Genomic DNA, 17,121 nt, shown 5'->3' on the forward strand with positions numbered 1-17,121 from the left:
TTAGCCTTAAATTAAGGATCATGGAGAGAACCCAACTCACTTATAGTTAGACCTCCACTTTAGGTTCTATCATCACCCAAACCTAGTCCAACCATTTAATATAACTTTATGAGTTATAAAGTACAAAGGACTTCTACATAAATTATCGGTAAGGCTTCTTCTCTCGTCATTATTTAACTTGATTTTCACTTGTCTTCAAGTACTCATTACCCTCATTCTTGACTCACTCCACAAAGCCAGCAGCATTTTATATATACATACATATATCCATCATCACAAAACAACATTCATATAAAATCAAGAAGAAAAGGCCACTTCACTACACTTTTCTCTTCCTAATTTAATATTTCATTTGAAAACAGCATATCCCATGAACATTCTTTTGATTCAATTCAGCTAATCTGCAGCTGTATATAATATAAAAAGGGAACTCTAGTTCTGCATGTAAATTAGAGGCTGCAACAAATAAAAGAAGATGACTCATGAAGAGAAAAGGCAAGAAGATACCTCCATTGATGATCCTTTGCCATTCCACAAGCTTCTTGGCTATGCTGATGCTTTGGATTGGGTCTTAATGGCTTTGGGGACATTGGGTTCTGTTGTCCATGGCATGGCTCAGCCAATTGGGTATCTGTTGCTTGGCAAAGCACTTGATGCATTTGGAAATAATATCGATGACCTTGATGCAATGGTTGATGCCCTCTATGAGGTATACTTACCAATTGTGTTCACATTATTATTTTGTATAGAAAGGTACTATGCGAGGATTTATTTTGTTTCATGTTTTGGTAGGTGATTCCATTTGTATGGTACATGGCCATCGCCACTTTCCCTGCAGGAATACTTGGTAAAATCCCTTTCTTCCTTCAACAATACTTGAATCAATTACTTTACATAAGGAAAGTATACTTACATTTTCATTCTCTCTATAGAAATTGGGTGTTGGATGTATGCAAGTGAGAGACAGACGGCTCGCCTAAGATTGGCATTCTTGCAATCCGTACTTAATCAGGAAATTGGTGCTTTTGACACAAATCTCACGACGGCCGAAATAATCACTGGAATCAGTAGTCACATGAACATTATACAGGACGCCATTGGAGAAAAGGTAAACAATTAATTTTTTAAATGTTGAGAATCGTTGAGAGAGGAGTCCCACATCGGCTAACTTTAGGGTTGATCATGAGTTTATAAGTAAGGAATACATCTCCATTAATATGAGATCTTTTGAAGCCTTTTGGGAAAACCAAAAACAAAGTCATGAGAGCTTATGCTCAAAATGAACAATATCATACCATTGTGGAGAGTCGTGGTTTCTAGCATTAAATTCCCACACCACTATGAACAAATGATTAAATTTATCGTTATCTATCGACTTACCATTTTGGATTAGAGACCGACTAACATAATATCAAGTATGCTAGAGATAAAAGAAACGGTTTATTGTTCTTTTCTACTAAACCTTCTCTAATATTGCATGGGATACAGTTGGGGCATTTTCTATCAAGTGTGGCGACTTTCATTAGTGGATTTGTGATTGCTATCATAAGCTGTTGGGAAGTGTCATTGCTCACTCTCTTGGTTGCTCCATTGGTTCTTGCAATTGGGGCTACTTATACCAAGAGGATGACTGTCATTTCCTCTCTCAAAATGGGTTACCAATCACAAGCTACTTCCTTGGTCCAACAGGTAAAGATGCCAACAGAATTACAAGTTAGTTTTTGAATGTATAGAACAAATATGTTACCTGATATGTATGGAGCAGTCAATATCTCAAATCAGAGCAGTGTACGCATTTGTGGGAGAGAGAGGCTGCATGAAGGCGTTTGCAGAGCAATGCGAGAAACTGGTTGTGATGAGCAAGCAAGAAGCATTGGTGAAGGGAGTGGGCATAGGAATGTTTCAAACTGTCACTTTTTGCTGTTGGAGTCTCATTGTATGGATTGGAGCCGTTGTCATTACTGCGGGAAGGGCCAGTGGAGGGGACATCATAGGTGCTGTTCTAAGCATTCTCTTTGGAGCAATGTAAGTAATTAACACTAAACTACTAAAGAAAGAATGTTAACATATCAAAATATATAATCAAAGATGAACCAAAGATGTGAAATATAATGTTCAACTACATCAAATGAAATACCTCTCTTTTTTTTGCTGTGTTGCAGCTCACTGACTTACGCTGCACCAGACATGCAAATATTCAACCAGGCAAAGGCAGCAGGGAAGGAAGTTTTCCAAGTCATTCAAAGGAAGCCCCCTGCAATTGACGGTTCAGAAGACAAGACATTGGAGCATATTGAAGGAAATATCGACATACGAGAGGTTCACTTTGCTTACCCGTCTCGACCTCAGAAACTAGTCCTTCAAGCCTTCTCTTTGTCCATTCCAGCAGGACAGACCATAGCCTTAGTCGGCCGCAGCGGGTGTGGAAAGAGTACAGTAATCTCCCTCGTCACTAGATTCTATGACCCTCTCCAGGGTATGCCTCCACCAGCTCTTTGCCTCGTCATCCTCTCTCTCTTATTTTTCATCATCTTAGTTTTGGCCTTCATGTCAATCTTAAATTGGCTTTTCTTCAGGAAACATTTTCATAGATCATCAGAACATCAAGGATCTGAATCTGAAATTCCTCAGGAATAACATAGGAATAGTTTCCCAGGAACCTGTACTTTTTGCTGGAACCATCAATGATAACATCAAAATGGGAAAACTAGATGCAAATGATCAACAGATAGAAAATGCAGCAATAATGGCGAATGCGCACTCTTTTATATCAGACCTTCCAAAGCAGTACTTAACAGAGGTAAGACTATGAGTCAAAACAACTTTCCTTAGCTATCAATGCCATTTCGTACCAGAATTCAAAGTTTAACCTAATTTTAATAATTCAAGGTGATTGAGAATTCTACCATAGAATACTGAAACATTTAGGAGCGCCTATAAAATATATGTTGTTTCCGAGATGCCTAACAAATGAATAATAAGCATGTGGGTCAAAAATTTCAGGTTGGACAAGGGGGAACTCAACTGTCAGGAGGTCAAAAGCAAAGAATAGCTATTGCAAGAGCCATTCTCAAGAACCCACGAATTCTCTTACTGGACGAGGCCACGAGTGCATTAGATTCAGAATCTGAGAGGTTGGTTCAGGACGCCCTCGAAAAGGCTATAGTTGAGAGGACAGTCATTTTGGTTGCCCACAGAATGTCGACTATTATTGGTGCAGATATGATTGCAATCATAGAAAATGGAAGAGTCTCAGAGACAGGAACACACCAAAGTTTGCTAGAAACAAGTAAATTCTATAGTAACCTATTCAGCATGCATAATATCAAACCAATTCAAGACTCAAGGTTTGTTCTTCATACTAAATAAACCACATTTGCTTCAAAAGAAAACATAACTAACTAGTATGAATTGTTTATTAATGGACAGCAATTCAAATTCATTGTCAGAACCAGGGAGTACCCATCAACAAGCTTCATCTTGTGACCTTGATCAAGATGAAAACCCGGAGCCAAAAAATTTCAAAAGAGATTCTTTGGGCCAAGAAGGGAAAGAGAGACCAAAAGAAATATTCTTTAGAATCTGGTTTGGCCTGAGTAATATAGAGATTATGAAGACTATTTTTGGATCTTTTGCAGCAGCTTTGTCTGGCATCTCAAAGCCTATTTTTGGATTCTTTATCATAACAATAGGGGTAGCCTACTATCACAAAAATGCGAAGCACAAAGTTGGATTATACTCCCTCATCTTCTCTCTAGTGGGATTACTATCACTTTTTACGCACACCTTGCAACACTATTTCTTCGGAGTAGTGGGAGAGAAGGCAATGAAAAACTTCAGAGAAGCTCTCTATTCAGGTACAACTTAAGAACACTTTTCTTTGATTGGTTAAAGGGAAATTTTAGGAGGATATTATGAAGTCAGAAAAAGCTTCTAATATTACCTAGACTAATCCAATTTTTTCGATGAATTATTTTAGCTGTACTACGCAATGAAGTAGCATGGTTTGACAGACCTGAAAACAACGTTGGTTCACTTACATCACAAATAATGAACACCACCTCCATGATAAAGACCATAATAGCTGATCGAATGTCTGTTATTGTGCAATGCATCTCCTCCATTCTAATTGCCACCACTGTCAGCTTGATCGTCAACTGGAGAATGGCTCTCGTTGCTTGGGCTGTCATGCCTTTCCACTTTATTGGTGGCCTGATACAAGCCAAGTCTGCCAAGGGATTTGCAGGAGATTCTGCTGCTGCTCATCATGAACTAGTTTCACTAGCATCCGAGTCAGCAACCAACATAAGAACTATTGTATCTTTCTGCCATGAAGAACAAATAATGAAAAGAGCAAGAATGACATTAGAAGAACCAAAGAGAAAAAGCAAGAGAGAAAGCATTAAATATGGAATCATTCACGGCATCTCCCTTTGCTTATGGAACATTGCCCATGCCATTGCTTTGTGGTACACGGCAATTTTGGTTCACAAAAGACAAGCATCCTTTGAAGATGGCATAAGATCATACCAGATTTTCTCCCTCACAGTGCCCTCAATCACTGAACTGTGGACATTAATTCCAACTGTCATCTCAGCCATTGACATACTAACTCCGGCATTCCACACGCTGGATCGAAAAACTCTTATTGAACCAGAAATACCAAAAAGTCCAGAAACAGAGAAAATTGAAGGGAGAATTGATTTTCAAAGTGTAAAATTTAATTATCCATCAAGGCCAGAAATTGTTGTTCTTCCAAACTTCAGCTTACAAATCAAAGCAGGATCAAAGGTGGCTCTTATTGGACCAAGTGGCGCTGGAAAGTCCTCTGTTTTGGCACTTCTGCTCAGATTCTACGACCCTGAAGAAGGAAAGATCCTCATTGATGGGAAGGATATAAAAGAATACAATCTGAGAATATTGAGAACACAGATAGGGTTTGTGCAACAAGAGCCTGTTCTATTTAGCTCCTCGATCAGATATAATATTTGCTACGGGAGTGAGCAGGTTGCTGAAACTGAACTTTTAAAGGTGTCAAGAGAAGCTAGAGTGCATGAATTTGTCAGTACTTTGCCTGATGGATATGATACACTTGTTGGAGAAAAAGGTTGCCAACTATCAGGAGGACAAAAGCAGAGAATAGCTATTGCTAGAACTCTTTTGAAGAAGCCAGCAATTTTGCTCCTAGATGAACCAACAAGTGCATTAGATGCTGAATCTGAAAGAACTTTAGTTAGTGCTTTAGAGTCAACAAACGGGAACAATGGACTCAGAACTACTCAGATTATAGTTGCCCATCAGCTCTCTACAGTGATAAACTCAGACGTTATTGTAGTCATGGATAGAGGTGAGATTGCGGAGATAGGTTCACATACCTCCCTGTTGACAGCTCCTGATGGAGTGTATTCAAAACTCTTCAGAATACAGAGTCTCGCTGATGATTAATATCTTAAATCCATACAGGTAGGATAGAAGTCTAATATCCTTATATAAAAGGCCGCTAAAATAATTAATTAGTTGAAAAACTAGGTTCTTACAAATGAAAGCTTTTTAGATTAAATATACGTCAATGACCTGTGTGTCAGAGAACAAAAAAGGTACAATATGTTCATCTAAAGCTCCAGAAAGAGGCTATCAATTTTCTTCAGCAATTCCAAGTCAGCCCCAGCAGCAATTCCAGAATCAATATAACACAACTGAAAAAAGATTTATTAAGTAAATAGTCACCATCCAATAACCTGGAATTTTTACTTATAAGTTCATCATTAAGGAAGGAAAACCTGGTATTGTGGCTTATTCAGCGTATGAGTTCCTCTTTTTATTAGTTTCTGCCATCCATTATTCTCTCTAAGGGACTTTTCAATGCCTTTAGTACTCTGCACAACATCATGAGATCATAAGAATGCAACATGAAAAAAAGAAAGCAATTCCTAATAATTAATCAACTGAAATTTCCAAGTGCAAGAAGGAAGAGGAAGAAGAGTTTCTCTTTTTCTTTAATGACTATATCTATATATAAGAAACGGTAACTTTTATTAAGAAAACCATTATAAAGAACTTCCAAGCATCCATATACAACTGCGAGAAACACCAATGAAATCAAGACACACATGGCATACGCATACTCAAACCACCTGTCAATAAGTGTTGTGATATTTAAGCAAACTTCAAGATGAACAAACACATTGAGAAAAATGCATGCCAACTAAAATATACCAATTATTCAACTAAGAGATTTGCAAGGAAATGAACCTTTAAGCTGAGTAACGAGTCAATAATGTTTAAGCAACAAACAAATATCCTTTTTTCCATTTGAATATTGGGCAACAAAGAAAAATGACAGCTGCAAAGATAGGGCACACAAATGAAATAGCAGGGGCAGAAAATTACATGAGCTGGGTCCAAAATCAGGAGATTGTATTGCTGCATTCCATTACGCTGCTGTTTGACTTGAATGCCCACAATGGTCCTAGAATGTCCATCATGCTGAAAGAACAATGGCCTAGTTGAAAAGATCTTATGAAGTTAAAGATAATGATGGCACATTCTTTCTTGTATTACAGAAAGGAAACTTTGTTGATAAAATCAATGGAACCATTTGATAATTGAAACATGTCGTGACACCTTCCACATCATCATGATAATCAATATATACATAATGTACTTTTATATGAAAAGACAAACAGAGTGCCATGCTTTATTAATATCCAAAGAATACAAGGGAAGGCACACAAGAAATCCACCAAAAGAAACGAAAGAGAATTAGAAAAATACTCTCCAATGAGTTAAAATGGAATAGTTACAAAATTACTTAGAAAGAAGACCCCATTTAGAAGCATTGAGATGATGATATCCTAAGAGTCCTTCCAAAAAGTCTCTCAAGCAAAACAATCTACAATTATCTGATGCCAAACACATTATACATAGACAAATGGATGTTAAAATAAACACAAAAAGATAGATTAAATGTCAATTAAAGACGTACGTTTTTCCACTAACATTAACGTGCTGGTGACTATACGTGCATATCCTTCCATCAGAGAAGTAATTCCATACCCAATCAACCAGAACCTGATGACCTTTCGCTTTCTGAGTGGACTTATTTTCCAAGACACTTCGAGAATATTTGGACTTCTCATGCCCACTAGAACCAGTTTGTGGAACACCGTCATTTCTACTTACAAGAAACCTATCCATGGGCCCATTAACCTTAGCTGTTTTTCTCTTATTTGCATCAATTAAGTTTACCATTTGTGCCCCACTACTTGAACCAGGGACTGAGAGATAAAGTTCCTCGCACTCTTTAGGACCAAAATCAACTATCCTTGCCTGGAGCCCAAAGGAACGCAAAAGGGCAGCACATTCCGTGGCTCCAATCCAATTTTTTCTGCCATAAATTTTGTAATTAAAATGCTCTGCACCATGTACATCAAATCCTTTTTTCCAAGCAATCTCAAGCCATCTCTGAAGTGATAGAATATCAGGAACAACTCCTGATCCACCAAATAAAACCTTTCTAGCTTCTGGTCTTTGCATTATCAAATGAGAGCAAAGCATTTGAATGTTCCGCCATCCACAGCCCCACCCAAGATCCTCAAATTCAATACTCTGATAATGATCAACATACCCTGACACAATACTAGTCGAGTCACTAGATTCTAATTCTAAGCAATTTCTTAATAAAGACATCAGACCACCTTCCACCTTATAAAAACCACTCCTATTCTGTAAACCAATCAGGGAAGAGATCTTTTCATTAACATTCAACTTTTCCTTCACCAAAGCCCCCCTCTCACAACTTAACTTGCTGCTATCCAAAGATCCCTCAAGTTTAATGGTTTCTTGATTAACCTACAAAAAGAACCATACAGGGACCAAATTACTGACATGAAGCCGTATGAATCATCTAGAATCCACAAACAACTAAAACAGCAGAACCAAGGCAACTGGAATTAAAAAGTTGGAACAACTTACATTGTCGTAAGGAGTAGAGGAAAAAGCCATTTTCTGGGCCAACTCAAAGTCCCTAGCAAGTTGGCGTTGTTTATCGTCATTATCTTCATCTTCAAAGTGACCATTAGCATGCCTGCAACGGCAACAACATAAAGAGACCTTCCTAAATCGTTCAGAAAACCCAAGCTACAGAAGTTTTCGAATCAAAAGTGAGCAAAATTTGGATATGAGGATCGAAAGAGTCGGTTTACGTAATCAAAGAACAAAGCAAGTGATCGAAATTACAACAGAAGCGGTAGGAATTGTACCTCTGAAGTTCTTTTGATGGAACAACTTGGTCGCAGAAAGGGCAACTGGATGATGAATCCATTGAATCTCAGGAACACAATCACAATCTAATGGCCTGCTTGCTCGAGAAATACCATATTACTTTTGAGCGACAGCCAGATTGTATTTCTAAAATTGGGAAACTCGATCAATAAACTGATGAACAGACTGTGTTTTTTTTTTTTTTTTTCCTTTTGTTTTTTTACAATTTCCGTTTTTAATTAAACTTTTAATTATTAATTTTTAAAGATTAATCAATTCTAAATTTCAAAATTATTTTCAATATTCCAGTTAAATTTTGAAAATTAAGAAACAATTTTATTTTTGAAATTTAATCAAGAATTTAAATATTTATTTTAAGGAACGAAAACTATAAATAAGAATTTGTAAAAAAAATAAATAAAGACAGTTTTCAAAAATAAAAAATTAAATAATTATTAAACGTGGTTTAAATCTTTAATTTTGTATATACTATCTCAAGATTATATTTATTATTTTAAAAAATGAAGAATTTAATAGACATAAATTTTAAAATTAATATACTAAATATGTAATTTAGAGGGGTGTACATTCAACCGACAATTCGACCATTCGGATCAACCCAACCCGAACTATAAGGGTTGGGTTGGGTTAGATTAGCATTTCGGGTCGGGTCGGGTAGGGTAGGGTTGGGTTCATTTTTCTGAACTTGAACTAAATCGGTTCAGTTTCGAGTTCGTGGATAAAACCATTGAGCTGACTCGAGCTAAATAAAAATATATAAATTATGTTAAGAACCTTTCCGTATTAATAGGTTTGCCAGAGTGGTACCTCGGCCTCTCTAAGGACAACCACGCCTGAGTTTGACGCTAGGGATATAGAGGGTTGGGTTGGGTTGAAGAATTTATATATTTTTATTTGGCTCGGGTCAACCCGAAGGTTTTATCCACGAACCCTAGATCGAATTGATTTAGTTCGGATTCAAAAAGATGAACTCAACTCTACCCAAAACGTTAATCCAACCCAACCCTTATAGTTCGGATTGGGTTGGTCCGGGTCGTCGAGTTGTCGAGTTGAATGTACACCCCTCATCTATAATACCCTACTTCACTAAAACAATATCTAAACACAGAGCGCAAGGAAGAGTGCTCGTAAAAACAGTTTTTACCACGTGAATAAGGATTAAATTATTTTTAAAAAAAATCTCTTTCTCTAAATATATATATATATATATATATATATATTTAAAAATTTCAATAATACTCTTATCGATATTGGTGATTCTTAACATGGTATCGGAGTCATACAGCTAATTTAGTCATGTCAATAGAATCTTCAAGTGTCGAACAAATATGATATGAACCAAGAGACATCAATCATACAATATGCTTCAATGAAAATATGAAGAAAATATTGTTGAAATTATCAAAAGATATCAATTCATGACACATTGAAGAAGAATGAAGTTTCATGTTATACACTTTGGGTAAATTACATTTTGGAGTAATTTAGAGTTATTGTATTTCATTAATGTATTTTAAGACTTTTTGTTTACTTTGATTATAATTACATAATGGTTAATTATAGTCACGAACTATAAATGTTACAACTCTTGGAATGTCTTTAATAGTTTCATTTTGAGGCTATATAAAGTCATGTATGTTGTATTTGTAGGTAGACTTGAAAATGTAGTAAAAGAAGCATTTGTACTCTTCTTTAGCCAATGACTAAGTTTATTTGCAATTCTATGTAGTTTAGGTTGCATGTAGAATCATTCAAGCTCGACATGATCAATCTTGCTTGTGGAGTGATTCGAATCTCAAACAAGTGTTCTTGTGTTAAGATATTTGATCAACAAGAATCATTCAAGCTAGACATGATCGATCTTGCTTGTGGAGTGATTCGAATCTCAAACAATGTTCTTGCCTTGAGATATTCGATCAACAAGGTAATCTGAATCTTATTCCCCTTGTAGTGATTTCTTATCTTATCAAAATAAGTTGTGAGTCTCGGAATGTATAATCAAAGTGACTAAAGGTCGAATGAAGAGTGTACTTTATTTGAGAGCTTTAGAGAAGGGGCCGGGCCTCGATAAAGAGAGGTTGTTCAAGAGTTTCAAAGAAGGAAGCCTTAGTACGATGAAAATCTAAGTGATTATATTATATAAAATATATTGCCCAACTAATTATAGTCATGCAACCAAATATATTCCACAAATATCTTAAATCAAATTCCATAATACTCCTCTCCAGAGTGTATATCAATCACACCCAACTTGTTTTTTAGAAAATCAAATTGTTGTCTTCCCAAAGTTGTAGTAAAAATATTTGACAATTGCATTTTAGTCGAAACATAACATAGTTTGATGATTCCAGCTTGTAATTTTTTCCGAAATATATGACAATCTATTTAATGTGCTTCGTACGTTCATGAAAAACTGAATTGGTTGCTATATGCAATGCTACTCGATTATCATAATACAACAATATTGGTTCGGATAGCAGAACTTTCAAGTCTGGAAGAATGTATCTCAGTCAAGTTAACTCTAAACAACTATTTGTCATAGCTTGATACTCGGCTTCTGCCAATGATCTAGACGCATTTGTTTGGTTTTTAGACTTCCAAGAAATAATTGAATTTTATAGGAAGATGCAAAATCCAGAAATATATCGTCAGGAAGTTCGACAACCACCTCAGTTAGAATCCCAATGTGCTTGTAATCTCAAGTTGTTTTCAGATGGTAGTAGAAGTCTTTGACCATGAGTACCTTTGATGCTTCTCAAAATTCAAAGAGTTGTCTCCTTGGTTTTCTTGGTTCATGCATGAATTGACTACGCATACGAACTGAATATCAGGCTTAGTAATAGTTAAATATATTAATTTACTAATCAACCGTCTGTATTTGCTTGGATCATTCAACTTCTCTCATTCCGTTAAAGAAAGTTTCAGATTTTGCTCCATAGGAAATTTTTCTGAACGTGCTTCTGGAAGACCTGTGTCTTGAAAAATAGACATGTCTAAAGTGTGCTTCTTTTGAGACATAAAATTCCTTTTCAAGATCGAGAAAATTCAATAACTAGGAAATATTTTAAATTCCTTAAATCTTTGATAAGGAATTTCTCGAGTAAACAAGTCTTGAGATATTGAATTTGTTTGAGATCATTGTCTGTCAACAGAATATCTACAACATAGATAAGAACGGCCGTGAAATAAGTACTACAGAGTAATCTGTTTTTGACGAGTGTAGCTTGCATTTTGTATAGTGGTAGAGAATATGGAGAACCAATTGCGAGAAGCCTGTTTTAACCCATAAAGAGATTTATGTAGCCGACATACTGTATTCTCCCCTGTCGGCGAAAACTTGGGGTAACGACATGTAAACTTTCTCCTCTAGATTACCATGGAGAAAGACATTTTGAACATCCAACTAATGAGTGAACCATTTTCGAGCAGCAACAATAGTGAGTAAGCAACGAAGTGTAGTAAGTTTCGTTGTAAGAGAAAATGTCTCTTTGTAATCAATACATTCAACTTGAATGTATCTCTTGGCTACCTACCAGTTGAGCTTTATAACGTTCAACAAAACCATCAAAGTTGTATTTCATCTTGTACACCCAACGACAACCAATAGCTTTATGGTCAGATGGTAGAGGAACGAAAGACCAAGTATAATTACGTTTCAAAATATTGAATGCATTTGAATTATAAATTGACAAGAAACATGAATATCAATCTAATAAATTTCTTCCATCGCAAATGAATTTTATGAACAATTTGAAAAAAAAAAATGCAACGAAACTGAAAGCAACCATTTTTTCTTGTGGCATTGAATTTTAGAGCACTTGCGTCTATACTCCACAACAAAATGGAGTCATAGAACGCAAGTATCGTCATATCGTAAATGTAGCTAGGTCTCTTGTGAATGTTTGATTAATCCACCACACCTAAATGGTGTGAAAGTTATCTTATTTATAATCAAATAAATTACAAGGATATGAAAATAGTAATAAATGGAAATAACAATAAATGGAAAGATACCTATGATAATAAGGCAAATATTAGATATTTGTCTTATAATAAAATATCAAATATAATATATATGGTAAACTATAATTTATTACTAAATATCCTTAACACCCCACTGCAAGCTAAGCGTCGGATTTAAACGAACGTGAAGCTTGAATCTGAAAAATTCAAAGAGATTGAGAAACACTTTTCATGAAGATGCAAACTACCCGGTTCTTGGCCATCAAAAATTGCAGAGGGATCGCCGCTCAGCGGCGATGCTGCCTTGGCTTCGGCGAGAATATGTCTAACCCATGAAGAGGGATTGTCGCTTAGCGACGATGCTGCCTTGGCTCTGGTGAGAATATTTCTAACCCCAAGAAGTAGAAGGGGAAACCTAGAGCAAGGGACAAAGACAATGTTGAAGCCGGAAGAGTCGCCACATTGGGCGAAGGAGCCAATTTTGGCGAGAAGGGCAGTCGGAAGAGTCGCCTCATCGGGCGAAGAAGCCAATTTTGGCAGGAAGGATTGCGGCAACTTGGTTGGCGAATAGGCCAGTGCGGCACCCAGATTCCGAAGGTAAATCTCTGCAAAAGGTTGATAGGTTTAGGTTAGGGTTTATGTGAAGGATGAAGGTTGATTGGGAAGAAAATGAGAGAGACTATATTGGCCAAGGAGAAAACCGATTTGGTTGGAAAAGGTGAGGTTATATGTACAGAGTATGACGAAAGGTGATTTGGAGGTCAATAGGGTGGAGCCGAAGAGTAATCAATCGGCTCCGACTACGGCAGCCATGAAGACTGCCCTTGCGGCGTCAAAACCAGCAGGGGTGGTGGAAAAGAAGATTAGAGGATTCAAAAGCCATTGAAAAGAAATGATCGGGGTTGTTAAACCGAGAGGGCTCTGATACTATGTGAATGTTTGATTAATCCACCACACCTAAATGGTGTGAAAGTTATCTTATTTATAATCAAATAAATTACAAGGATATGAAAATAGTAATAAATGGAAATAACAATAAATGGAAAACTATAAATATTAGATATTTGTCTTAAAATAAAATATCAAATATAATATATATGGTAAACTATAATTTATTACTAAATATCCTTAACATCTCTTCTCTTTCCGTCACAAGTTCCGCTAAATTTTTGGGGAGAGTGCATTTTAACTTCGGTTAAAATAAACATATCGAAAGAGAAAGGGGGATGAGCAAGTCCACATCGATTGGAGAGAGCAACGAATGCCAGTGAGGACGATGAGTGTCACAATCCCACTTTTCTTGGCCACAGACTTTTGTGATTGTGTGGCACTCACTATCAATACTGTTTGAGTCAAGCCAATTTGGGTTTATGTAACCTACGACTGGGCAACGTATCCTCAAGCCTCTAGCCCCGTTCAAGTCTGGCAGGCGTAGACATGCTTTTGCCGAACGCTCATACAAAGTCTTGGTGGGAGGAGTTGACGACTAATTGTATCCCCCTATAATACATTATGGGGGCATTTCACGTCTACTGGATGTATACATGATTCGAAAAACGTCATACACTTAGAAAATACAAGAAGGAACTTATAGATCATGAAAGTAGTAAAAGAAAGCAATAAAGTCAAAGGGTTTCAGCATGTAACAAGCACGTGCTCATGGACAAAACGCCCTGAACAAGCATGACTGTGTAATTGTTTTTAAAAAACAACTTTATATGACTACTACCACGAGCATGCGACCATGGGTAATTGTTTTTAAAAAATGATGTAAGAATTAAATTAATAATAATAATAAAAAGGTTATTTTCCCTAATTTATATAAATTGAAACAAAAAAGGAAAAAACTTGATGCGTATAATTAAATAAATATTTATATTTTTAATAAGAATCAGAATTTATATAATTAAAAATTATTTTATACGCCTATAAATAATCGGCGCGTCTCAACGGTCGACGACAGCTGTATTTCTTTCCGGAATTCAACACTCCCATTCTACTGCTCTCTGAAATTGTTGACGATGAAGAAATCTCTCGGCCGTCGGAAAATTGAAATCAAAAAGCTTGAGAAGAAGAGTAGCCAGCAGGTAACCTTCTCTAAACGCCGCGCCGGACTTTTCAACAAGGCGGCGGAGCTTTCCGTTCTGTGCGGTGCTGAGATCGCGATCCTCGTCTCCTCTGCCAGCAACAAGCTCTATACATTCGGTCATCCCAATGTTGAGTCGCTCTTGGACCGTTTTCTCGCTGGAAACTCTGCTCCGCCTAAGCCGGCAGAGGCCTACCTCCCTCTGCAGGAGTTGAACCGCGATTTTGACGATGTGGCGGCCGAGTTCGACATCGAGAAGAGGCGCGCGGCAGAGCGCTTGAGTAACGATCGATTTTGGTGGGATGAGCCGCTGGAATCTATGAAAATCGACGAACTGAAGCGATTCCGGTCGTCGTTGGTGGAACTGAGAGGAAAAGTGGCGGAGAGAGTGGAGAAATTTACGGCTATGAGAAAAGAAGGATCTCCGATACCTGCTCTGCAGCCGTCAACTCCTCCGTCGATTACCCTGGTCGGAAACCTCCAACGGCCGCCAACGACTCCATCAATTGACCTCGTCGAAAACGTCCAACGGCCGCCAACGCCTCCATCAATTGGCCTCTTCGAAAATCTCCAATGGCCGTCGACGCCTCCATCAATTGGCCTCTTCGAAAATCTCCGATGGCCGTCGACACCTCCATCAATTGACCTCGTCAAAAGCCTCCAATGGTCACCGATGCCGTCGATTCACCTTGCTGAAAACGACCAATGTCTGCCGTCGTCGTTTCATATCTCTGGAAACCACTCTGTCGCGCGACGACTGAATATGCTGGACTAGGGTTTTTGTAATTTGTTCTTGTTGTTTAATTTTCATGTCGCATGAAAATTATATGATTGGATTAAACTAGTAGGGTTTGCTTTTAGTTCAGCTGCATATTTTTTTTCAAAGTGTTCATAAAATTCATGTGCGATGAAAGAAATTGATATTCAATGTTCTTGTCAATTTATAATTCAAATGCATTCAATACTTTTCGGAATATAATGGGTTCTTAATATCAACTATTCTAAAAAAAAATTGAATCTAAAATTATTTATTTATTTATTTATTTTGAATCGATAACTAAAAAGTGTTTATATAGAGTTTAAAAATGTTATTAATGTTTTTTTTTTTTTAAATTTGAAAGTATTTTATTGAGAATGCAAAATTTATAATAATTATTATTATTATTAATTTAGGGTTTGTTTTGAAATTAAATATTGTTTCAAATTTCTCCCCTCCTCCTCCTCCTCGATAAGCCCTCGCACTTCAGTTTTCACGTTCGCTCTCGCATCGAGGTGGTGATAGGAAGATCGATTGCTCTCTCCAAAGCACACAACAGTTTATTGCAGAAGATTTGCGGTTTGCTTGTCCCCTTTCTCTTTCGATATGTTTATTGCTTCTTGAAGTTAAAGTGCACTCTCCCCAAAAATTAAGTGGAATCTGTGACTGAAAGAGAAGAGACCTAGCTACATTTACGATATGATGATACTTACGTTCTATGACTCCATTTTGTTGTGGAGTATAGACATAAGTGCGTTGAAATTCAATGCCACAAGAAGTAAAAAATGGTTGCAAAGATAGGAACTCAGTCCCATTGTTGATTGTACTATCTTGATAGTAGCATGAAAATGGGTTTGAACAAATTAACAAAGTTCATTAACAAATGATGTACTCCTGATTTATGTTAAATAAGAAAAATCCAAGTACATCGAGTAAAATCATCAATAATAGTGAGAAAAAAACGCAAACTAGAATGAGGTAGGAATTTTATGAGGTCCCAAAACATCATAATGTAACAGATCAAAGGCAAGGCAGAATGTGTTGTTATTGAGTTTCTTGGAAAATATAACCGAGTTTGTTTTGTTAATGGGCAAATACTACCGTTATGAGAAAAAGTAACTATTAAGATGCAATTGATCCACTAGAAATTTAGGACCTAGGCATAAATGCCACAAATCAAATGATTGAGATGCTTGATAAGCTGAAGATTTAATTGGAGATGAAGAAATATGATAGAGACCTCTGAATTGTTTACCCGAGCCAATCATCTTCCCCGTAGCCAAGTCTTGCATAACACAAGAATCCGGATAGTAGGTGACAACATCCAAGTCATTGGTAAGTTTGCTTATTGACATTAGGTTTAATTTGAATGAAGACACTTCCAATTCAACCCAGAATGCTTTGAGCTTGGTGAAATATGCTGACAGTGCCATGGTTCTTTGTGACATCATTGCTATCGACTTTTGTATTTGAAAATTTATTGGAGCATTCTTTTGTGAGAATTAATCGTGAAGATCAACCCACACTTTATGAGTTGTCTTGACATGAATAATACCTTAAGCGATATCTACTTCAAATGAATGAGTTAACCAAATAATATCATACTGTTGCACTGATTTAAAACATGCCTAATTTACTCCCGTATTGTTAATTCATCCTATTGGCCCATCAATGAAGCCAATTTTCTTTTCGGCAATAAAAGCATGCATAACTGATTTACTCCCGTATTTTTAATTTGATTGGATCAAGTGAATATCCTGGCTGATTAGAGTAATGAATGTAATAAGGATTTGTAAAATCAATGTCCGAAGTTTTGAAGCTGGATTTAACTGATTTCGCCATTAAAAATAAATAAAATTTTAATATTTAAGAACAATAGTATGATATGAGGTTAAAAAAGGAGAAACAACAGTGGATACAAGTTTCCATTCACTGTCTTTAAAAATTAATCTTCTCTATTTTAAGACTTTTCTTTTAAATTCTTTTTTATTATTGTTATTTGTTTTCTATTTTTTTTTTTTTTTTTTTTTTT

General features: G+C 36.5%; 3 protein-coding genes across 8 annotated transcripts; 2 read left to right on the forward strand and 1 right to left on the reverse strand.

Moving 5' to 3' along the window:
• Positions 1–475: 475 nt before the first annotated feature.
• Positions 476–5,461, forward strand: LOC111483986 (ABC transporter B family member 19-like). Its single transcript, XM_023130399.1, has 10 exons — positions 476–709; positions 793–903; positions 1,013–1,108; positions 1,489–1,689; positions 1,766–2,025; positions 2,163–2,476; positions 2,577–2,800; positions 3,004–3,347; positions 3,430–3,857; positions 3,980–5,461. The coding sequence occupies exons 1-10, from the start codon at positions 476–478 to the stop codon at positions 5,443–5,445; spliced, it is 3,678 nt and encodes a 1,225-aa protein (XP_022986167.1). The 3' UTR covers positions 5,446–5,461.
• Positions 5,096–8,428, reverse strand: LOC111484244 (zinc finger with UFM1-specific peptidase domain protein). Of its 6 annotated transcripts, none has more exons than XR_002718467.1 (7): positions 8,262–8,428; positions 7,975–8,086; positions 6,986–7,851; positions 6,391–6,502; positions 5,781–5,876; positions 5,538–5,696; positions 5,096–5,184 (listed from the first exon to the last, which is right to left on the reverse strand). XR_002718467.1 is itself a non-coding variant. In XM_023130763.1 (6 exons), exons 1-6 carry the CDS (start codon positions 8,321–8,323, stop codon positions 5,613–5,615), a joined length of 1,332 nt encoding a protein of 443 aa, XP_022986531.1. In that variant the 5' UTR covers positions 8,324–8,428; the 3' UTR covers positions 5,483–5,612. The 6 variants fall into 6 exon arrangements, 4 of the variants coding, with proteins under 4 accessions (XP_022986531.1, XP_022986532.1, XP_022986533.1 ...); XR_002718468.1 differs by lacking the exon at positions 5,096–5,184 and adding an exon at positions 5,225–5,392; XM_023130763.1 differs by lacking the exon at positions 5,096–5,184 and having other exon boundaries at positions 5,483–5,696.
• Positions 8,429–14,232: 5,804 nt separating this feature from the next.
• Positions 14,233–15,187, forward strand: LOC111484282 (agamous-like MADS-box protein AGL61). Its single transcript, XM_023130815.1, has one exon. The coding sequence runs from the start codon at positions 14,268–14,270 to the stop codon at positions 15,105–15,107; it is 840 nt and encodes a 279-aa protein (XP_022986583.1). The 5' UTR covers positions 14,233–14,267; the 3' UTR covers positions 15,108–15,187.
• Positions 15,188–17,121: the final 1,934 nt, after the last annotated feature.

The sequence above is a fragment of the Cucurbita maxima genome, unplaced genomic scaffold (assembly GCF_002738345.1).
Source record: "Cucurbita maxima cultivar Rimu unplaced genomic scaffold, Cmax_1.0 Cma_Scf00009, whole genome shotgun sequence".
Classification (NCBI taxonomy): domain Eukaryota; kingdom Viridiplantae; phylum Streptophyta; class Magnoliopsida; order Cucurbitales; family Cucurbitaceae; genus Cucurbita; species Cucurbita maxima.